The following is a 22,082-nucleotide window of genomic DNA, read 5'->3' as shown; positions in this document are numbered from 1 at the left end:
GCTATCCAGCGCTAGTTGTCGCCATCCAGCGCTAGTTGTCGCTATCCAGCGCTGGATAACGCTGGCCAGCGCAAAATATATATGTTCGATAATTGTCGCTATCCAGCGCTAGTTGTCGCCATCCAGCGCTAGTTGTCGCCATGGATAGCGACAACTAGCGTTTTGACTATCGCAAAAGAACCCCAATATGTTTTACCGATCTTCGTTGTAGACTTATCAGATCTTTAAGATGATTACTGTTAACTACCTACTTCAGACTTGTATAAAGTTCGATAATAATAATTTACATGTATAAGGTTATGATGTTTCTGCTCTACTGAACATTTGGCTGTGTATGAGCGGTCGATTGACGATTAATGAGTATTATGTAAATTTAACCATCATCAATTATTTTGAATCAGGGTAATTCCGATCATTAATGGTCCTGCATTGTGAAACTGTACAAATAAATAATCATGACATTGTTTCCATAACACGAGTTTTATTGTGTTTAAATTCAATAAATATTTTTAGAAAATGATGATCGCTGAATCGCTCGTCAAATCGTTAAAATTCAAACATTCAATCATAATTCTGCTTCTGGTGTACCTGACACCGTCATTCTTTATCGTAAAATGTCAATAAAATAATTTAAAATCTCAACTCCACCTTTATTTTAACTAAACTTCGGTATCATTATCTTTTACTCTTTTATAACCCTTTCTCTTTCCCTTGGGTGGCATCCCCACTGAGGGCCCTGGTTGTTCTTCCATCGGTGTTGACACCGGAGAATTTCGATTTTTTATCAGCTCATTTCTAATAAAGTTTGCTAAATTTTCATCTTTGTTCATCAATTCCTTGATTTGTGCTGCTATGAACTTGATACCAAATGCCATGATTGCCGGATGAACATTGTCTGAAATCTTGTGGAACACTATCTGACTGCTGAGATCGTAGTAAGCAAACACTAGTTTTGTGTCGTCCTTTGTTGGACCTGCAAGTGTGTTATGCTATTAGTTCTGGAGCTCAATTTCCTTATTTCTGTCAATCACTGAAAAGTTTTTAACGAAAGCTTTTTGATAACTGAATACTATCTATGAGAGATCACATGTGGTCATTTAATTTCGTGTCAGCGTTCATAAATTTACATTAGATTAAACTCTAGAAGTTTTAAAATAAAAACCCTGTGGAACACCATAATATCTAGATCAGATACTCATACTATAGTAGTTACACATTGTGTATCTTACCACGGAACGCATCATTGATATCATGATCACCGTGTGTTCTATCATAGGTTACTTCAAGGTTGTACCGATACATCTTATACCCACACTCATTGGCTGTTATTACTATCACACTTTTGATGAGGTTCACTGCGTTCAACGCTGAAAATCATCATTTGTAAAATCATTAATTATCGTTTGCTAGAAACATAGAAATTTCAGATTTTAGTAGGAACCGTTATAAACATAAAGTAAAACCAGATCACCCTAACGATAAGGTAACTGACCAGCTACGATAACAACACACCACCAGGTAATAAGGAACAGGTATTGGAACACTACATTAGGAGCTAAAGTACACATTCCTGACTCCTCGTTCAGACCTGGGAAGGAGTTGATTAGGTGAACTTTTGAGAAAGAAATGTTGGTAGTGTGTACCGTGAAGTAATCTGGTACTGTGTTAAATCCCAATGATGACCGGTCTTCATCATAACATAATAATCGACCTATAACTATCTATCTAAGTTCGAATCTAATACTTTCATTTAAGCAACATATTAATAAGCTTCTAAAAAAGCATCAAATAATTGCTAGAGATTTTATTTACCAGTCAGTGAGTATTTCTTAATGCTGCATCCCGCCAGTTTGGGAAAGAGAACGTCCCCAATGTGTGTGTAGTTATCAGTACTGGGTATATGCCACAGCATCCCAAGTTTGTAGTAGTTTCCGATCGGAAACATTTTAGCTGTGAAGATATCGTTTGTGAAACATTACTTTATTTAATTAGAATCATTTTAATTATCACTACAAATGCATGGAATATTTAAATAATCTACGACACATAGGAAAGATTTCTTTAAAAAAAATCATATTAGAGCTTTAGAGTAAAGCCAATAGCCGTCTATCAATAAATTTCACTGATTTAATGAGAAAGTTCTCTGTGCAGCTCTTTGTACGATAAGTAAATGGTAGACTTCAAACCTGTTATCCAGAAGTGAAAGATAGACATAGCAAGAAAAGCTGTTTTTGAGATAAGCTCCATCATCGGTACTCTATACTGAGAAAAGAGACTATTCCCATGCCTGAAAATAATCGCACTTTACAATTTCACCAATATTTTTTGTTACTGATTAATCTTAATTTGTCGTTACTGAGTAATATTTTAAAAACATCCCCAACACCATAAAGCTATAAGATAGCGGTGGTAATGAGAACGAAGGTTAATATCATCTAATCCCGCTGATGTTACCTGCCGTATAAGTTAAGTTTAGCCCATCTAGCCATCATGCTGCCCAGTTTTATAGCAGATCCGTTATCACCCAGTAGTTCCTCTGGGCTCTGTAACTCGTCCACAAACGTTGACAGTTTCCCGACGACTGTTATCTTTGTTACTGATACAAATTAGTATAACTGAGTAAAAGAACTGTGTCTCTCATAATCATATCAGTACACACGATAGTAGATAACATGTGTTCTAGATCAGCAAATATTCGCTGGAAACTAAAGATTAATAAACATTCTAACTACTAAACTACTGCCGCATAAATCAGATCACCGCCAGGCTGCACACAAGCAACAACCAGTCTCCGAAACTCAAAGGTCGGGTATAAACCAGGGGTAACACGAATTTTATCCGACAACGACTTCTGCCGGACAGCACTATTTTCTGGTGTTTGAAGTGATATCTCAAATAAACCAGGTAACTATTACAAACAGGTAACTGACAGGTAACTGACAGGTAACTAACAGGTAACTAACGAATGTGGGGTACATAGAATGCAGCAGCAGACAGAGCGAAGTACATGGGAACCCACTGGTACCACAGATGGTACACCTGCTGATTCTTCTTCTCCTCCTCCGAGCAGCTATACCCATCCTCCGTCCTGGTGGTAATGTGATTTTACATGATGCTGACAGTTTGAAAAGCATTAATAGATGTGCTTCCAAGGATTCTACATATTATAATACTAATAGTGGTATTTAAAGTGAGTAATAGTATTCAACAGTGAATATTGAATAAGTTGCTTATGATTTAGCGAAATATGTGAATATATTATACCTGATACAAGGGACGACCCCCGGTCCTGGTAGCTGATCTGGAGGTTTGTGATAAGCAAACCTGTTAGTGAACAGACCTTGTGTCCAACAGTAATCCTGATAGTGTGGGTAAAAAAGTGTATTTTCTTACTACTATCAATATTAAATGTTAACGAATAAGAATGAAACTTTTCGTGCTAAGGAGTTTTTTGATAATCTACGGCTCTAATTATGGTCGAGGGTTGCCTATTTAGCAAGTAGATATATAATAGACTTAAATGAAATCTTTGTTATTATTAAAAATATTGATACTACAATTACAAGAACCTTAACAAAACGTTTCTTTTTGAATGTTTCGAAACCGTTGCAGTGGATCTTAGCTCCAAGTATGCCGTCTTGTGTTGCCACCACACCTGATAAAATAAAATATGAAATCATGAATATTCCACAACAAGCACTGAAACATTAACCCAACCGACCGTGATTGACTCGATACGGATAACATGTTCATAAATTAGTTCTTCTGCAGTTAAGAGCCTCAGGCGTAATATTCATCCATTTCTGAACCTATCCTTTCGGTCTATGTACGTAATGAGCGTGATCGGTGATTGGCTGATGTCCCAGAAAGTAAATTAAATTTACAACGATAGTGACTAACTTCGCGGATGTACTCAAAATTAGAACTCTTCGAATTACACAACTGAAACTAGCTTAATTATTTGAACTAAAAAATATTAACAATTCTATAAACACTACATGAGTGAAATCAAGAGTAGCTCACAAAGTAGGATGAATATAGTTGTCAGTGTTCTCCTGTTCAGTCTTTCTATCGATCCATCGATAGTCTTGTACTTTGGTATAGCACCTGACAGTCTCAGATTAGCACAATATAGCACAACATTGAGGAAACATGATGTAATAAATGTGGACCAGTTCTCCTCCTGGGTCATCTCCCACATTAGAAGGGTATCACCTTATTACTGCTATAATTAGAAAAACTATGCCAATAATTTTATTTTATCGCCTCTCCCCTTTTATTTATTTTTGAAACCCCTAGTTCCTTAATCGAGGTGGCGTAGTATGCATAATGTGCGCACGCTCATTTCTAAGACCGTCACTCCCATGTCTATATTGTCTCAGGGCTCTTGCAACTATTCTATGGCTATATTTACAGATTAATATTCTCATAAGAATTAGCGTTATTATGAGATGTAATTAATCTTACGACGCTATTATAAAGGTTTGCTAAAACGAGGAGACGTTCTGGAACTACCCCCGAAACTGAAATTATCCCTACCTGACAGGTAATCTTTAAAGAGGGTGATGAAGAAAGCTCCCTGGAGTCTATCTTTAGCTCCGGCTCCCGACCCCATACATAGGCTTCTTGTGATGCAAATATAAACTACAAATTACTTTCGTCGATACTACACCAAAGGTTTAAAGTTTAAGATTAAATTGTCGCGTTCAATGAGCTCAAGACGAACTCTAATAAAAGATCTTGGACGTTAAAGAAAAGCAAACTAAAAGTTTTAGCTAAGTTAGCTTTAGTAAATAATAAGCACTGTTTTATTTCCTGACATCATTTCAATCATCAAAGTTCAAATACCAACACGTACAAAGCAAACAATGCACAATATCACAGTTACAACAAAAGTTTATTATTGAAGTTACTAAATTTAATGGAGCTAAACATAGGTGTGTGTCTGTTTTAGCTCTTCCTACTGTCTATTGTTGTTTACAGCACAAAATGGAATTACTTTTATAGTAGATGTGTTTTGTTTAGATCATTTGTTCCAAGTTGTGGAAGTAAACAAACAAAAGTTTAAACATCTTGAAGCCCCTTTTGCAATAGCAAGCCGAACAAGTGAAAATAACAACGTACAGATGTACTGGATCGTTGACCCAGTACAGATGATAAGATGCGTGAAAGTGTGATCAAATAAACAAGCTTTCTATTTTTGCGTGATGGGCTCTCGTACGCATGTAGTTAACCCACATTAAACTTCGTTAATGTATTTTTCGTCATCTTTTCACATAAGATAGCTTAAAAGTTTAAAAGTTTGTCCATTAAGTCAGGTTCCAAGTGAATCTTCATGATATTTTTAATACAGGAACATTTAAATATATAATAATAATATATAATAAATCTTTGATGTAAAATCAACAAATATTACATTTTTTAACTGTAACCCAATATGTAACTCAAAAGTAAAATATTGGACAAAAGTTTACGGATAAATTGTCCATTTTCAGAATTTGTGAAATCAACTTCAAAAGAAGAACTGAAGTTTCGGTTCCGACTCTTCTTTATCATTCGCTTTTGATAGAATTGAAAACTACGCTTATTTGAGTACGATTTCTGCAGCCAGCTCAAACTTCTATAAATTCTTATGTTCATGTAGTAATGCTATGAAATTTGCACTTAGAAATCATCAAAAAAGTTCCTCACGAAATGAACAGGACGTAAATTTCAGTAAGCTTGTAAAATAGCATCAATATTATACGCTTCTTTTTAGGAGAAAATTGTTCAATCGTCAATAGCTTTCGTAAACGATTTAAAATAATTGAAAACTTGCGAACTTTCAGAGAACGATAAATCGAAAACATCAAGCATATTACATTAATAGTTTGAGTATTCCAGGCTTCATGGCCGGTACCATTTTAATAAAATCACGGAGAGTTGAGTCTCCTGATATCAGGTGATGAGAATGTCTTGGAGAGTCTTCTTGAGGGACAATGTTGGATGTAGAGATCACCACACAAGTCTTCTTGGCTGGTTGTTATGTATTCATCAGGATTGTACGATTCCGGGGACTGAAGCAGCTTCTCTGGAGATGGTGGTGTCTTTTCTGGAGGTGATGGTTTAACGATTTTAATTGCAGACGATTGAGTGAGCTGATCGTTTGAAGATGATTTACACGTTGTACCGTGTTTTGACTTGTGCTCTCCACGTAGTCGGACGTACCGAGGGACCTGAGAGTGAAAAGTGAAAATATTACAAAGTATGGTTCAAGAATGAAAAACTCTAATTACATTAAGTCAAATATGGTTGTATCTCTAGCATCAGCAAGTTTAATTTTTCTATTTTATCCTACTAAGCTAAAATAAAGCTCGCTGAATTAGGTGCTACCAACCTCGGACTGGAAGGACTGTGATGACGTAAGAAAGATTGATGACGTCATAATGAGTGATCTGCTCGATAATAGTGGGTTGGGCGCTGGACCTCTTTCGGCTAACAATTCTGATTTGCATTTCTGATTTCTCGCCAACTTGTCAGTAGTCTAAAGGGATGTTGAGAATTAGTGAACGTAATTTGCTGAACAAGGAACAATTAAGTGGGGCAGCCAAAATGAATAGTTTCAAGATTTAATCACTACTTTCTGATATATAACTACAGTACTAACGAAGGAATATTGACTCAGCTATTAACTCAAACTGTTCCTCTGTCCTTAGCATACCTTTTTTCTCCTAGTTGGGGCTATGAGCTCCATACTCCTATCATCCAGTAAAGATACTTGCTGTTGTCTGAGAGGAGAGAGGGATTAATGTATCAGTATGGATGGGGAGTAAGACTCAGATTCAAGTTTATTATTCAAGCAGATTATTATTAGAAATAAAGATTCGGGATCTTAGTTCAACTTGAGAGTTCCGCTTCTGGGGGTGATTTACTATTACGTAGGATGATATGCCATGATATGCCACCTCATTTAAATAACTGACACAATCTTAAAACGTATTATACCTGATAACTTGATGGTCCCAGGACTGTTTCTCTCTCTCAGTAGCATTACAGATCTGATTCAGTGATCTACAGAACGTGGCCTCTCTTCTCACGGACAATGTGCCAAACGTTTCTATCAAACCCATCTCCTGAGAGTTACAATATGTTGGCCGTGTTTCTTTGCTTATTTGAGGGCGTTGGTTCATGAGTCTGGATTAAAATTTTATGCGAAAGATTAAAAATTTAATTATCATCGTCCAAAACGAACAAAACACACGCACAGCTCTGAATCCCTAATATTTATCAACTGTATAAGGAACACACAACCAACCTCTCCAGGTACTGCATCAGATTTAACTCTAGCTGAAAGAGGTCTCCTTTTAGAAGACCTGGTCCTGCAGCTGAGTTCCTGAGAGCTCCACAGAGTAGAGGCTCTGGAGACTGGACGAGACTGTTGTCCTCTGTCTTTCATTAACAAATTCTGGGTCCTGTTTAATGCCCTCATTGCTGTCTCTTTCTCCTGATCTAGTTTTATTTGCGTCCCCTGCAAATGTATATTTGATTTATAATTTCTATGGCCGAACAGCGAACAAAATAATTTGAAGTGATGAAGATTTTTATTCTATTTTTTGTAATAAATAGTAAGTATAATTAGCAAATAAAAACAGCCATAGATCACCTTAGAACTGTATCTATTGAGCCTGTCCTTCTGCTTCCACAACTTGGTGATAGAAGGAGAGTATTTGTTAAAAACAGCTATCCTAGTAGATCCTTCCATCGACATTTCTGGAACTTTCACCCTTCTGTGAACGTTAAGGAATGGCATTGAAAAAAGGAACAACAAGAAAAAGCCTCGCGAAATAGAGAACAATGTTAACAGCTAAACTACGGAAAGACAAATGAAATGTGTATGAGCGAGAAAACTTTAACTCTAATTCAATATTGTCGTACTCGTATGGAGTTGAGCCAAGTTTCCGAAATTAAAAAAATCAAATCAGGTAGAATTAATGCAGTTGCAAGTTGTTAGAATACTGGCTACGCGGAGCTGGGGATCATTTTCCAAACTAGTACTTTACAGGAAAATGGTCATTTATATACTCGATTAAAGTTGTAGCTTAAGTGCTATTTCATCATTTCGGGAACTTTCGTCATAATCGGTTGTGACGTCAGGAAATCAGGCCAGGAAAACAATATAACGTATTACCAGCGCCCTTTAATGACTAAATGAACAAAATTAGTGATGGTAAAAGGAATAAGGATTTAAAAGTATCAAGTCATATTACAGTTAAAGTAGTGGGCAGTGACTGACGTATTAAACACTGCATAGCACATGGTTTCCTGCAATTATTTTAAAAGTTATCTCCCATTAACATGGCCAATCCGTGTTTAATTGTATTATCACTAAATCTAATCTGAACCGAAGTTTGAATCACAATCACGGGCATGAATGTAATTATTTAAAACACAGACACCCTCCTAAAATTGGAAAATGATATCATTATAAAACAATATCCAATCAATCCTAAAAGCCATCGACCATAAGATGATGCATTTATGATACATCATGACGTAGGTTCCGCCCACGCGATCCAAATTATCGATTGATCCGTCGGTACCAATCGATCTAAATGATCCGCGGACACTTTTGCCTCATATCAGCATATTATCTGTATCATAAACAATCTACCGTTAAAATCATGCAGGACGTATCAAAATAGTGAGCAACTATCAATATAAAGCTACTAAATCACTGTACCAGAGGGACCCCATTAGACGTTAACCCATAAGCAATAAGGTGGACAATGGACATAGCCTTTTTTATTACTATTAGACGTCAGCCAAATAGAGCATTAGGTGGACAGAGCCTTTTTACTTAGGTATTAAAGTAGAGTGGGTGCCCCACAAACAAACAAACAATATAAAGCCACTAGTGTAAAGATATACTCCCATTAATATTATTCACAGCTGTTGGGGCTTTGGGGGTACAAAATGTCGGTTTACAGTGGAATATGGTTATAAAAATACCACTTAAGCACTTATCCAGCATAATATGATAATTAAGAACAGCATTTCTCGGTGGTCAAAGAATGAATTTATACCGCTTGAACAAGCAATGCAATTGAACGTGGGAATCGCAAAAATTGAACATCTGATGGCATTGTTATATGTGAATGTAGTGTGTCGTCACTACTTCGTTGCTGTTTACAATGTGATATTCAGACGTTTCAGTAGTACTGTAATGATGCATGCTGCATGTTAACCGAAGTACGTTCTTGGAGCATGGCACATTAGCCGAGGTTAGCTTGAAACTAGCTAACATTCGTAGAATTAACAGTTAAAATATGGAGGTAGATCTAGCAACCATTACGGAACTGTAAGCGGCAAGGGAAGATGTCGACAGCGAACAAAGCCATGGCTGAGAAGTTTGAGGTAAAGAACGACTGCAGACGTCAATTCATACGTTAATTGGAATTGATGGAGGTGTTTTTTGACGATCTGAAATAACTATGATGTAAATGTAATATTAATAAAGATTGTAGCTTGTTACTCTTGCGAATAGTGTAATTCTTGTGGTGCATTTTATAGCATAGAGGTCCGTACAAAAAAGTCTGATTTCAGGCCTGTTAAACTGTTAAAATTTATACCAGACAAATTCTGTCAGAGTATCAGTTTATCATGGACCTGCGGGACGAACACCGTCCTCAGCCGACAAGAAGTGAGCAATGTTTACAACGCTCAGACGTAATGATAATTGCAGCTGTCTCAGGTTAGGTAATTGTAATTAAGCTGTTACTGTTAGTTGTTATTAGTTGTTATGGTCACCCAATGTTCTGCAGTCCTAATATCCCCAATTGGAAGGCTCATCAGCCACGCACCTGTCTCATCCCAGTAAATTTCAACCCCCAGACCGATTTTTGTTCACGACATTTCAAATGCAAGTCATCGTCAATTTAGTCTTAGATTTTGAGTTTGAGAGTGGAATGAAAATTCAAACATGTCAGTCATTGGCTCTGAGGGGTGGTTCCAGCCATTATCAATTATTTCAATTTATACCATTGTAGCATACCAGCAGTTGATATCACCAGAACATATTATATAGTCTGGTCAGTAAGGGACAATCATCTCCATTTCATAGTAGAGGGCTGACAATTTTTGCGAACTCTCAAAGGTTTATAGAACCGAAAACTTCGGAGCCCAAAATTCAAAAATTGAGACTCGGAAATCGCCCTTATATTTAAACTTCTTTTAGGAGTCGTTCACATATTACGTAATCACTTTTTGGACAATTTTTACCCCCCCCCCCCCCCTCCGTAATCAGTTTTACACATAGCTATTGTATCAAAATTACACTAGCGTAATCATTTGGAAACCCCCCTCGGCTGATTACGTAATATGTGAACGACCCCTTATATACTTGTATGAAAGTATGAACATCGTACTGACTCTGAATGATCAAAATGGTCACATTTATATACAAATAGTAATAATATAGAGCTAAATTTACCAAAAATGCTTAATTTTGGAGTTAGGTATTCGCTAAAAAATGATTTTGGCCATGCTCAAACCTAATTTTGCTAACTTTTGATAAAAACATTTTAAACACTTCTGGACGTGTCATACCTAACCGCAATAAACACATTTATAAACAAGTTATGAATCAATATTACTCCTAAATTGGTTTCTTTTTGAGTTATTGAAAAAAAAAACGGGTATGCGGGATTTTGGGCTGAGAAGCTGAAGAGTGGAGGGTTATAGAAACTTTGAAATAAGTGCTAACGACTTGCAATAGCTATATTTATATACAACTTTTGAAGCAACAATAATTATAACTACAAGTACTAGCACATGCGCACATTAGAATGGGCACTATACCATGTCCCACTGATAATACAATTTAATGAATAGGTTGGCACCTCGTTTTGTGACTGTGTCCGTTTGACAGATTCAAATAATCAGATTGTACCGAATCCACACCAAACTCCAGGGTTGAAATTTCTGCGCGTGATACATTCCACTAACCTGCAATTGATCATGGTCCTTTTAAGATCTGACACTTCAGTAAGGTGATAAAGTAATATTAAGTTTATAATGATGAAGTGTACACTTTGCATGTGGCGAGGTTATACTATGTACAAATTACACTAGCAACATGAGAGCATGAATAACATGCGTCATGTAATTGTATGTGTAACCTTCACTGTGTCACAGCTCGCGGCTGGAACCACTTTTAGTTTTACTTTTAGTTCACTTTACCATATTTTCTTTTCATATCGTGGGTATACTGTAATTTGGTTGATATGTTACTCTTCTGCTTCAGAAAATCTGTCATGAGACTTATCGATGCCAAAAACTTCTTTTTCGTAGTAGTGCTGGTTTCTACCATGTACTTGTTAACCAGCATACTGGACACCATACGACCAGTGATTATTGAAGATCTAAAAAATAACAAATATCAAACAAACGAGGCGAAAGAAACTGAAAGCTTTTCGGCCTCGATTCTTGGAGAAATTGTCAACAGAGGAAACAACTACTATTTCATTGTCATCTTCATACCTTCCTTACCGAAATCCTCCCGTCAGCGTCATAATCTACGAACTAAATGGCTGAACATGTCTCAATGGAATGCCAACGAATTTAAAAACATAAAGAAGCAATACCTGACTTTCAAACTCATGTTTTTAGTGGGAAAAATGAAAAATGGGGAATATTCGGAAGAATTATTTAAAGAAGAGTCTGAAAATGAAGATATGTACATGATGGATATTGAAGAATCTTTAGAAAGTCTCCCGGAGAAACTTTTAAGGGGGATGAAGAAAAGTGTAGAGCTGTTCAACTACAGTTATTTTGTGAAGGTGGATCACGACACCCTGATAGACCTACCACACCTTTTCAGAGGACTAGCGGCTAAGCAAAGAAACAACCTTTACACTGGGTACTGCAACAAAAAGCTGATGACTACCCCTTACAAGAAAACATTTAAATACTGCCTGGGAGGAGGTTACATCATCTCACGTGACCTGGTTGAGAAGATAACGTTGTTAGAGGAGAATGTAACACAAGTGCCCATACCTTTTGAAGATGGGTACGTTGGATATTTAGTGTCTAAAGTGAAGAAGCGATACAAGATTGCTGAAATACTTCCGCGCACTAATGTAAGGATTTTACAGACCTTCATGGTAGGGAATAGTTTCGAGTTTACGAAGTATTTCTACCATTGGCTTAAAGATGTTCGTCGGTTTGATAAGATTTTTGATTGTCGGATAACGGCCAACAGGACGGAGTGTCCGTTAATGAAATACCACTATCCAGCGGGAGAGGAGACTTGTGTGTGTAATCTTCCAGCCACTCAAATGGATAATTGGCTCAATCTTGTGATGCATGATAGATAATGAATATGACTATTTAAATTATTTAGAGTTTAGGTTTTGTTTTTCTAACAGAATACGTGGATGTTTTACTGCCGTTTTTAATACCGAATGAAGGATGGTAAATACATCAGTGTACGGAATTTATGGGTGTGTGTGTACTGTGTGTATATCATTATCAAGTTTGATCATGAATCTAAGGGGAATCTAAGTTCAATTGCTTGCATTTTCCTTGGGCGGTGATATCTACTTTTATAACTAAGAATCGTGATACTAATAAAATAAAAACAAGCGTTTTCTAAAAATAATAACGACTAATATAGAGAAACACAACTACAGTTAAACACTAGTAGGCTATAAATATATAGTTTTGACCGAAATCTAGGTACCATCGATGCCTTAAATCGACCAACTAAAATCGCTAGAAAGACCCTTTAAATGTAAGTTCATCAAGCGTGGCTAGCCTTGAAACGCCAAGCTCACGTTTATCCTGGCCCACCACAGCGCTGATTAGACCACGTCTACAAAAAGTGTAAAACGAGAACAACAGTGCAATGGTGTGCCAGTGTATTTGTGCACATGGTTTCCAGAATTATTTATTTTACATTATACTCCTCATGCTTAAAGTATATTTACAATTTACATGTTTCTAGTTAATAAATTACTCAAAATAATATAACTATACACTAATTGATTTTATGAGTAAAAAAGCTAATTATAGCTATATAAAATATTACAAACATTAATAATATCATAACAATATGTATGTGCTATATACATGAAAACTGATCTTTTAAATTTTGGGAAAGGGCAGTTTGACTTAAATTCTTGCGCAACTGAAGCATGCTAAGAGATCCTTTACACTAAATTTTTGCTAGGATTTCTACTACTGTAATTAAATTAAGCTATCGAAATAATACTCAATGCTGCTAAAATCAATGCAATAAAGCTCCAAATTATGGTTGCTCTCAAAAATAGTAACACAGTACAGTGTACACACTATCAATCGATATTTAAAAAGTTTGGAATAATATTTCCAATCTCCAGTTAATCCAGAGTTTTATCCACTCTATAAGTATCTAAACATGGTTTTTTACATATCAGGAAATAAGAGTAGAGCAGTACCCCTCTTATCTTACATATCAAGAGATAAGAGTAGCGCAGTACCCCTCTTGATCCAGTGATCAGGAGTAGTGCCAGTGGACCCACTCTTCAGATCCACGCTGACCACAAACGAGGCTCGCTCTGCTGTCCCCGCTCTATCAGGATAGTAGTAACACGGGCAGGCGTAGATACCACGTCCTGTGGGAGATTTGGGTTAGGGATATAAATAACATTGTCAAACTGTTCGGGATTCAAATAGGTTAAAAAGTGTTATGATTTTGGACGTTGATTTCCAAACAGGAAAAAAACCTCAATCATTGAAGTTGAACTTTGAATCTCTTAAAAATCCAAAATACTTCAAATTGAAATATTCTCCAAATAATCCACACATACCAGTTTTCTTCTTGAGTTCAGCAGGTTTGAAGTGGATGGTTGGCATCTCGCAAACCAGCTGCATAGCATTAGCCTCTACCAAACAACAATTCTTCTTGTCCCAACCTGCACCCTCTAGGTACATCCCCTTTATGTAGACACCGTCCTTCGGTTGTCCGGTAATGTTCACATCGTCCAATATCTGGGGTTAATTTGATTATTTGTTGAAATGAAACTCCTTCATCTCACTATAATTTAGTAAGGAGATAGTGGTGATATGGTATTCCATCTTTTGCGTAACAAATGAAGCTGCTAGGAAATGAACATAATATTAATATCGATAATTAATTATATACAAATATTGAACAAACAAACAAAAATGACTACCTGAACGATGAACTCCCAAGAGAGAGTGTCGACAGAGATACTGTTAGCACGAGCAGAAGCCTGCAGAACTGCCGTCAGGAACCCGGTAGGGAAGGTGAAGTATGAGAGACAGAATATGAGTGGTTTTGTACCGGTGTGTGCCCACTTGAAGAACTGAAATTAATGGAGTGGTTAGCTGCAGTTAGTTGATTTGACTTGTTAGCTACAAGTTAAACGTAGAGGAGTTGGGTTGATAAAGGTTAAGTCTCCTCAGGGACACGAATCAGAATATATACTTTCAACACTACTATATAACAAATAATTTGAGGCTTATGTCACTGAAGATGTCGCCTTGCAACATGTTTGACGATAGCCTGTAAATTGATAGTTTGATCTCAGTATTTACAACAAATCATCTAGCTTGATTGATTCAAAGGGAGAATTAAATTCCTCAGAATATATAGATATATACTATGTTTTCATTACTACGAGATCCTTTCACTGAGAACAAATCTGTAGTTTGTCTATGAAATTTATTTACAGGACTATTATAATTATAATCGATAGGAAAAAGAGAACAAATAGAAATTATATTCTTATCTCACCTGATCTACTCTATTAACAAGATCACGTGTCCAAGCTCCCAGGGGTTTCTGTGAGGGGTAAGTTTTGGACCACATCTTAGGAACCCTTGCCTCGTTAATACACCTGAATATCTCCTCTAGATCCTCTGACATTACCACCAGACCTGGGGAGAGGGGAGGTTAGATATTGAAGTGGTCAGATTACTATTAGTCACTGGTAATTAGTAAGCATGGGTCATATTGAGTTGTCATTATTCATCACTCATCAGATTTTATAGGCTACTGATATTCGGTAACCAGTACCGATTATATACAAATTTACAGACTACTACCGTTAATTGAATTGTGGGCTGTATAGCAAAGCAAGACGATTTTTTGTAAATCAATTGATTAATACAAACCTTTAATTCCTTTCTCCAGATCTACTAGAGAGTTAGATATTTGTGTTACAAGATGATTGTAACGGAGAATTTCCTGCAACAAGACAACTCCCATAGGTGTGTGGCGTTCTTCTGCCAGAATACTGACAAAATATGGTTTTAGACCTCAAAAAACTGACAATAAAATAAATTTAACAATGATTTATAGTAAGACTAAAACACACAATGATAACTATAAAAAAGTGCATAAAAATCTTTATATGCAGCTTCAAGTAATTTGAAACAATAATACTAATTTGTATTATAATATAATTATAATTATTATCTAATAAAGTAATATTCACCTCAATGTGTTCTCGTAGTCGATGAGCTCTGGTAAATGCTCCTTAACATCCTGAGCGAGACCAAGGACCTTGTCCTCTGTACTCTCTCCCTTCATATTAGAAACCTGAGGTTGGAGTGAGAGAAGAGTCTCGAACAACATGTGAGTCTCCCGTATCTGGGAGGTGATGTCAGCGTTAGGGTGCTGCCCAAATGCAGCTGGGTGGTCCACGCCGGGCAACAGGGAGATGTAATCCTTGTAGTGCTGATACGGTCCTGCGGGGGTTGAGGTAAGCAGGTATGGATTTAAGTGCAAACACAGAATCATCATGGATTTTTGTAGCCATATAACGATAGTTAAGGACACAGTATAACCGCTGGTGCTAGCTTGTAGAGGTTTTAATTTTTCTTACCATCCTTGGGCACGTAGTATGTATCGTTCAGAGTACTAAGTTTATAGAACGGAACAGACAACACATTCTCATTGAAGAAGTCGTTGATGTAAGTGTGAAGGAGACGTCTGTCCATTTCATCCGTCACATGACCACCGTAGTTGACACCAGCGATCAGGTACTTGAGAGCATCCCACGGAGTCTCTTCGTACTCGTCGAGGTACATGTTCAGCAGGTTCTCTGATACCTAGAAAGATGTGTTGTGTGAACTAACTAGTATTAGTAGTGTATTTTCAGAAAGTGTTGCTAAGCAGATAATCGATAATCGATAATTTGTGTTGCAAATAATTAGGGATTAGAAATGTATAAAGGCAGTTAAAAATTAAGAATAAATAATACAATGAAGACCAACCTCGAAGTCAGAATCGTTGAAATCGTAAGGAATATTCCATCCGAGCTGGAGGAACTTTCTCCTCTCAATGAGTACAGAGTGGAAGAAGCAGAGGGTGAATAGCAACTTTTTGTACTTCTCAGGCTTCTTGCATCTGCTAAAGGTTCGTTCAGATACCAACCCGTAAAGACGTTTCATGTTGGCCCTCAGACCCTTTGGAGGTTCAGTGGTCATCTTCAGACCAGCCTGCAGGATTGAGATGGGGAATCCTTTAGTTGGGTTACTACTGAGCCACAACCTGAAGTCTGGGTGGGGTTCCTCTGACTGCAGCTGTTCCACCAGTTTGTCAAGATGAGGCATCCAGCTGAGAGACAAATGACAATTGGCAAGATACACCCAGTTTCCTTCTTTGACACCCTCCTTAATCAACTTGGTGGCTAGTGGAGCCTGACCTTGACCGAGGGACAAAGCACTGAACCTGTTCTTCATGCCAACTTCATCAGCTAGCTGAACCAAACCACTGGTAGGATCAACACCAGCTGAGAGAACAAAGATCAGAGGAGTCTTGCAGCTTGAGTCTTCCACAACCGAAGTCATGTCAAGAACAGGGGGTTCTACAAACTTAGCTCCAAGATTGTTGATGATGAAGGATGTAGCACAGAACGCTACTCGGTCCTTTCTCAAAGATCTTACGATGAGCATCTTTTGGAGCTCATTGCAGGAGTTGCCCCATTCTCCGGGCAACATTGCATCTTCAGGTGCAGCGGAAGTGTACCACAGATGCCAATCCCTGGCGTACTGCTCAAACGAGTTGGCAATACCGTGGAAATTAGTGAGCTTATCGAGCTCGGTTATATTATCCCAGGAAGCATCATCCAGCCACTTGCAAGGGTTGTCCATCTGGGTTTCTCTGTCCATGACAACTCCACCCTTCAGGAAGTAAGTGTACTCTTCCATGTCTAACTTTCCAGCAGCCTCCATGATCTTGGCACAGGTCTGGAATGAGAACAGCAGCTTGTGACGCTCAAACAGAGCTCTGCAAGTAAACTTGAACAAAGCGTATGTGTGGTAGTCGTTCAGAGCCAGGATACGGTCCTCCAGCTTGCTGTGGTGGGTGGATTTATCGATAGACTGGTTGAACAGCTGGTTGTAGGCGTCCAGTGAGAACTGGTACATGGGGTCTATGCGACCCATATCATTCAGCACGAAGAACAGAATAGAGGCACGTTGGGCACAAGGTCGGTAACCCTCACGAGCCAGATCAATCTTGTACTCCGTCTCTTCTGAGACCTCCAGCTGCTCTGATATCTCCTGTGATGTTACCTTAGAGGTCTGGAGTGTTTCTACCAGCACCTCATCATCAAGCAGGGAGCCCTCTGCAGCGTTCAGCAGTCTCAAAATCTCATCTTCAAGCTCCACAAGTTTGCGCTGATCTGCGGCAATCTTCCTCACCAAACTGTCTTTCTGTTCTTCAAGATCGATCCTCTCTCTTCTTACCACTATACCAAGAAGCTGAGCTTCTAAACCAACTTCCTTAACGGCAAAGTTTACTATAGTAGTCTTAGTTGCAATTTCTGGGGTGTAGTGAGGATTACTGAGTCTCGTTGTGATGTAGAACTTGAAGTCTGGGTTATAATCAACTTCTTTATCTCCGAGCTTGATGAGCAATCTGCCACCCTGCTTGATAACTGCCTTGTCCAGGATAGGTGCAAGGGAAGGATCCAGAGTCTCCTGTACATTCTGGAGAAGAACTGGTGTTCCGAACTGGATGGAATTTTCCAGAGTCCTCAAGAAATCGTACTGCTGCAGATCAATCGTTTTAAGTTTACCCTTCTCCATGTTTTTAATCCACTTTATAGCCTGACATTGAGGATCAACCATGAGGGGCCACCTCAACCCTCTTGTCACGATGATACCGTTTTCAGTTGAGAAATTGTCAGAAGGAAGTCCCTTGATGTTCCAATCACGAACGTCAGTAGCCTTGGCTAAGAAGCTAGAAACTGTGAACTCAGGGTTGCAGGGAATAAATAGTTTTCTGACCTCAGGTAACCAGACCTTGTTGACAAGGTTCTCTCGATAATCCGAGAGGAAAGGTCCCATGTAAGAGCAGAAAGCAGAAGCCACAAGACAGTCGCCGACAAGGAATCCCAGATTTGTTTCAAGTATACCAGCACTTTCCTCCCAACGAATCTTCTCACCAGCTAGACCAGACAGAAGCTTTCCAGCACGTTCCAGACGCAACTGAGTGAGCTCTGAAGACTTCCTCAGCTCTTCTTTCATCCTCAGTTTTTCGTCGTACTGTTTCTTCAAGTTCTCCATTCGTTCGGTGACTTCCTGAAGTTTATCTCTTGCCTCTTGGAGCGAATCTTGTTTCTCCTTCAGCTGAGACGAAGCCTCCGCAAGTTTTCGTCTTTTAGGTTCAATTACACGGTATATTCGACCGTATACCTCCATGGCTCTTACCCACATACACAGTGACTTAGCAGCAATAGAGACCCTGCCGACTGCGTCTGGTACAAAGTCTGGTTTGTTAACATATGATGCGATCTTCTTAAGGATTCTGTCAGACATGTTGTCCTTATCATAGTTGATAAGTTGTTGAATGAAGTTAGGATCACCAAGTTGTTTCTTGGCTTCAGGCCAGGACGGATCAGAACCTCGGAGAACCATGACAGCCTCCATGACGTCCTGCACCAAACCAGGGGCCTTGTTGTAACTCCTGATTTCCGTGAGATCCTTCTTGTTCAGAGAGTTCAAGGCAAGAACAGCAGCTTCCAAGAAAGGCAGAGCCTCCTCCAAGTCTGCTTCAGCAGCATCAGCAATTTGACGACACTTCACCTCTTCCTCACCTATCTTAACACTACGGACGATAACAGCTTTCTGTTGCTCGTCAGCCTCTCGCTTCTGCTGCACGATAACCACTAAATACTCCTCACATTCCTTTTGGAACTGCAGTACTTTTGTCTTAGACTCCTCCAGTTCCACACTCATTATTTCTACCTTGGCTCGGGTATCGTCGATCTTGAACAGACCATTTCTGAGTTTCTTTGCAGCACTATCAAGCTCGTTCCTCTTGTCAGAAAGCATGGAGATATACCCTGTTACAAGTTCGAGGTAGTTAGTCGGTGTAACATAATTGTGTCGCTTCATCTCGAGCAGCATCTTCTTGGAGTTTTCAACGACACTCTGGTGGCACACGACGAACATCGATGCACAACTCTTCATCAAAGCTTCTTTTTTGGCCGGCTCCGTCAAGGAGGGTTCAAGATCGATCTTCTCGAGATACCGTTCTGCGACCTCGAGGAGAGCGTCCTTCGGCCACTCAGTAAACCAATCAATAGTTGTGCAGTTTACAAATGCAGGGTACTGTCTGATACGGTTTCTGAAGGGATCTCCAACAGGACTCATACAAAGAACAACGTGGAGGTTATTCCTCACTCGTTCAATAAAGTAAGCAAACATTGTATCTGTACTATCCGAGATACCATCTTTCTTAGCATCCTCCAGCAGTGCCTCTTTCACCTCGTCGAACTCATCCGGAGCGTACAAGTTGGGAACCTCGCCGGAAGAGAGCACGTTGTTGATATCCTCCATAAAGTCCTCCGTGACTACTTGAGTATCGTTAAAGAGGAAGACAGTGGGACTATTCTCTACACCAGCCATCCAGTACAAACTCCTCAGATCTTCTCTGAACTCCTGGGTTCGGTAGTGTCTAGACACTTCGATCTGGAACACTTTGAACTGAGATATGTATGATGCGACCTTGGCTAAACTCTGTCGTCCGCTGCCACCTACTCCCACAAGCAACATGTTTCCTCTGGGCTGCCCGATAACCCTCACTATTCTGCAAATATGCTCCATAGCATCCCTGAACAGGACAAGGTCCATGGCGATGACTCCTGGTTCCATGTTGTAATCCTCCAATGTGGTCTCCATGTATTGTTTAAGTTGGTTAATATCGGTAATGTCCTCGTAGATTCCACCTGGCTCTCCCCTTAAGAAATCACCAAATATCGGTGAGACCTTGTTGGGACATATAGCGTTGAAAGATGTATCGAAGATAGCTCCAAGTTTGTCACCAAGTATACCTCTGAAAGCCTCCATATCGTTCATATCCAAAAATCTGTCAGAGAAGACCCTGAAGGACTCGTGTATCCAGAGTCTAATCATGCTTTGTTTGGTGTCGTGGTAGTCTTTATGAGCTCTCAACAATCCCTGGTATATCTTTGAGATATCTCTCAAGTTGAAGAGGTAATGTATTTTGGTGGGAGTTGGTAACATGGTGCTCACAATGGTGTTATACAGCTCTATTGTGGCCTGTGTGATCATGTTGCCTACAGGTTTCACGTCCTCCTCAAAGTCCTGTAACTTCTGGTTTATCATGGTTCCGAATATCCTCTGAATCTGAGCCTCGTTGGGGAAGGCCATGTTGATGAGGTGGAACCTGCTGAGGAGACGGGGGGAGATGCTCTGTCTGCCACCTCCTGGTGGACCCATAGCTGCTATCAGCTGCATGTCCCTTACTTCCTTAGCCATCTGCTTCTGTCTGTCATACCAGAAGGAGTAATCTATCCATTGTCTCAGCAGCTCCAGAGGAGGCTGGGAGAAGAACTCATCCTTTGCAGGCATGTTGAAGTCGTCCAGAACAGCTAAAAGTCGTTTTCCTCCTATCGGAACGTACACTCCCTTTGTCCTCTTCTCAACCCTACTCTCAATGATATCCTGAACATTGTTGCTAGTGGTCTGTGCGGACATGTTGACTACCAGTTTTCCGTATTGTTTAGTGCTGGCCTTGGCTAGCACAGCTTGAGCGACGGAAGTTTTACCGGTACCAACAGGCCCAACCAGCATAACTGGGGCTCCACCAGATATGAGAGCTTGGGTGATGAACTCGTAACGAACTGTGTCAACTGTTGGGACAACTATCTTGTAGAAGGGCGCTGTAGGGTTGTATCTCCACCTGAGGTGTATGAAATATGTTAATATGGCAGGTAACATAGCTTTTTATAGCAGGAGACAATTCTTTTAAAGAGTATATCTAATTCTCATATAATCTAAAATTATTTTCCTGATCATGTATTTTAGATAAAATATAATATTTAATATTCTGTATTCTGGGTAAAAATTATCTTTATCCCGGTTGTTGCGACAAGTAAAAATGCTCTTATTAGGGAAAGGAGATTACTCGACGTTTCAATGTAACTACATCGTATTCATGATCTAAAAACAAGTGTTAAAAATTCAAAACGTAAAAAACATATATCTGAGGCAAAATTTGTGTACATTAATTTATTCAATCCACTTTATCCAAAAATTCGATACAAAAAAGTCATAACAAAATTCATAACAAAACTAATTTATACGACGACAAACTTTTATAGTAAATACTGTACATTCCTAAAACTACTACTAAATATACTACACATGATACAGAAGCATGGAGTGCTACAACGGTGAACAGGTGCATGATGTGAAGTGTGTAGGTATGTATCTAGTGTGGAGTGAAAATGGCGGGAATCGTACTGACCAATGAGAAGTGTGAAACGTGGGAGCCTAATATGGTTTGATTGATGTTATAAGGGTTAGTGTGTTGAATAGGAGGCGGAAGTGTGCGTGTGTGAGATGTGGTCCCTGTACTCAGAAAGTAAACAAAACCTATAAATATCACTAAATATCACTACATATGTGTAGACAATCCCCTGTCTGTAAAATATAAAATATGTTACACCCTGTTTATTATGTACTTGTTACTAAAAAACGTTTGATAGTTTCTAACTCATCTCTCTTGTTAATGTTAGGTTTGAACTTCAAAATAAGCATTGCTTCTGCAATCTTTCTTCTAG

At 38.8% G+C, this 22,082-nt stretch overlaps 5 protein-coding genes across 9 annotated transcripts in view; 2 read left to right on the top strand and 3 right to left on the bottom strand.

Moving 5' to 3' along the window:
- Nucleotides 1-659: 659 nt before the first annotated feature.
- Nucleotides 660-4,615, bottom strand: LOC134821409 (uncharacterized). The gene is made up of 10 exons (XM_063832150.1): nt 4,540-4,615; nt 3,570-3,655; nt 3,265-3,359; nt 2,964-3,088; nt 2,455-2,581; nt 2,187-2,287; nt 1,813-1,950; nt 1,493-1,588; nt 1,230-1,367; nt 660-973 (listed from the first exon to the last, which is right to left on the bottom strand). Exons 1-10 carry the CDS (start codon nt 4,613-4,615, stop codon nt 660-662), a joined length of 1,296 nt encoding a protein of 431 aa, XP_063688220.1.
- A 385-nt stretch (nt 4,616-5,000) lies between these two features.
- On the bottom strand, nt 5,001-7,971 carry LOC134820762 (uncharacterized). The gene is made up of 6 exons (XM_063831350.1): nt 7,643-7,971; nt 7,295-7,507; nt 6,985-7,112; nt 6,701-6,767; nt 6,377-6,523; nt 5,001-6,215 (listed from the first exon to the last, which is right to left on the bottom strand). Exons 1-6 carry the CDS (start codon nt 7,787-7,789, stop codon nt 5,913-5,915), a joined length of 1,005 nt encoding a protein of 334 aa, XP_063687420.1. The 5' UTR covers nt 7,790-7,971; the 3' UTR covers nt 5,001-5,912.
- Nucleotides 7,972-12,623: 4,652 nt separating this feature from the next.
- Nucleotides 12,624-22,082, bottom strand: part of LOC134821330 (dynein axonemal heavy chain 2-like) — a 42,245-nt gene continuing 32,786 nt past the window's right edge. For all 4 annotated transcript variants that reach the window (XM_063832060.1, XM_063832061.1, XM_063832062.1 and 1 more), the window contains 8 exons: nt 16,261-21,199; nt 15,870-16,095; nt 15,480-15,732; nt 15,157-15,278; nt 14,777-14,919; nt 14,193-14,345; nt 13,827-14,007; nt 12,624-13,631 (listed from right to left, as the gene is read on the bottom strand). In XM_063832060.1, the coding sequence (XP_063688130.1) occupies nt 13,465-13,631; nt 13,827-14,007; nt 14,193-14,345; nt 14,777-14,919; nt 15,157-15,278; nt 15,480-15,732; nt 15,870-16,095; nt 16,261-21,199 (6,184 nt within the window). In that variant the 3' untranslated portion in view covers nt 12,624-13,464. The remainder of the gene's footprint in view (nt 13,632-13,826; nt 14,008-14,192; nt 14,346-14,776; nt 14,920-15,156; nt 15,279-15,479; nt 15,733-15,869; nt 16,096-16,260; nt 21,200-22,082) is intronic.
- The window catches only part of LOC134821331 (formimidoyltransferase-cyclodeaminase-like), an 82,269-nt gene continuing 74,655 nt past the window's right edge, over nt 14,469-22,082 (top strand). The window contains exon 1 of one of the 2 annotated variants that reach the window (XM_063832065.1): nt 14,469-14,499. The gene's annotated coding sequence lies outside the window, so the exon portion shown is untranslated. The remainder of the gene's footprint in view (nt 14,500-22,082) is intronic. The other variant, XM_063832066.1, reaches the window with a different exon arrangement.
- The window catches only part of LOC134821332 (fatty acyl-CoA hydrolase precursor, medium chain-like), a 53,960-nt gene continuing 46,353 nt past the window's right edge, over nt 14,476-22,082 (top strand). Inside the window, exon 1 of the mRNA XM_063832068.1 lies at nt 14,476-14,505. The gene's annotated coding sequence lies outside the window, so the exon portion shown is untranslated. The remainder of the gene's footprint in view (nt 14,506-22,082) is intronic.

This window comes from Bolinopsis microptera, chromosome 9 (genome assembly GCF_026151205.1).
Source record: "Bolinopsis microptera isolate Bmic1 chromosome 9, MBARI_Bmic_1.0, whole genome shotgun sequence".
Taxonomy (NCBI): Eukaryota; Metazoa; Ctenophora; class Tentaculata; order Lobata; family Bolinopsidae; genus Bolinopsis; species Bolinopsis microptera.
The sequence above is the reverse complement of the archived record's forward strand: the minus strand, read 5'-3'. Positions and strand labels throughout refer to the sequence as shown.

Excerpts from the sequence above, each read along its gene's own strand:
- LOC134821409 (XM_063832150.1), bottom strand. The coding sequence starts at position 4,615 with ATGGGGTCGGGAGCCGGAGCTAAAGATAGACTCCAGGGAGCTTTCTTC. Across the intron at positions 3,089-3,264 it reads GGGGTCGTCCCTTGTATCAG|GACGGAGGATGGGTATAGCT; the intron begins GTATAATATATT and ends CATTACCACCAG. Across the intron at positions 1,589-1,812 it reads TAAGAAATACTCACTGACTG|GTCTGAACGAGGAGTCAGGA; the intron begins GTAAATAAAATC and ends ACTCCTTCCCAG.
- LOC134820762 (XM_063831350.1), bottom strand. The coding sequence starts at position 7,789 with ATGCCATTCCTTAACGTTCACAGAAGGGTGAAAGTTCCAGAAATGTCG. Across the intron at positions 7,113-7,294 it reads CTGATGCAGTACCTGGAGAG|GAGATGGGTTTGATAGAAAC; the intron begins GTTGGTTGTGTG and ends TGTAACTCTCAG. Across the intron at positions 6,216-6,376 it reads CACAGTCCTTCCAGTCCGAG|GTCCCTCGGTACGTCCGACT; the intron begins GTTGGTAGCACC and ends TTTCACTCTCAG.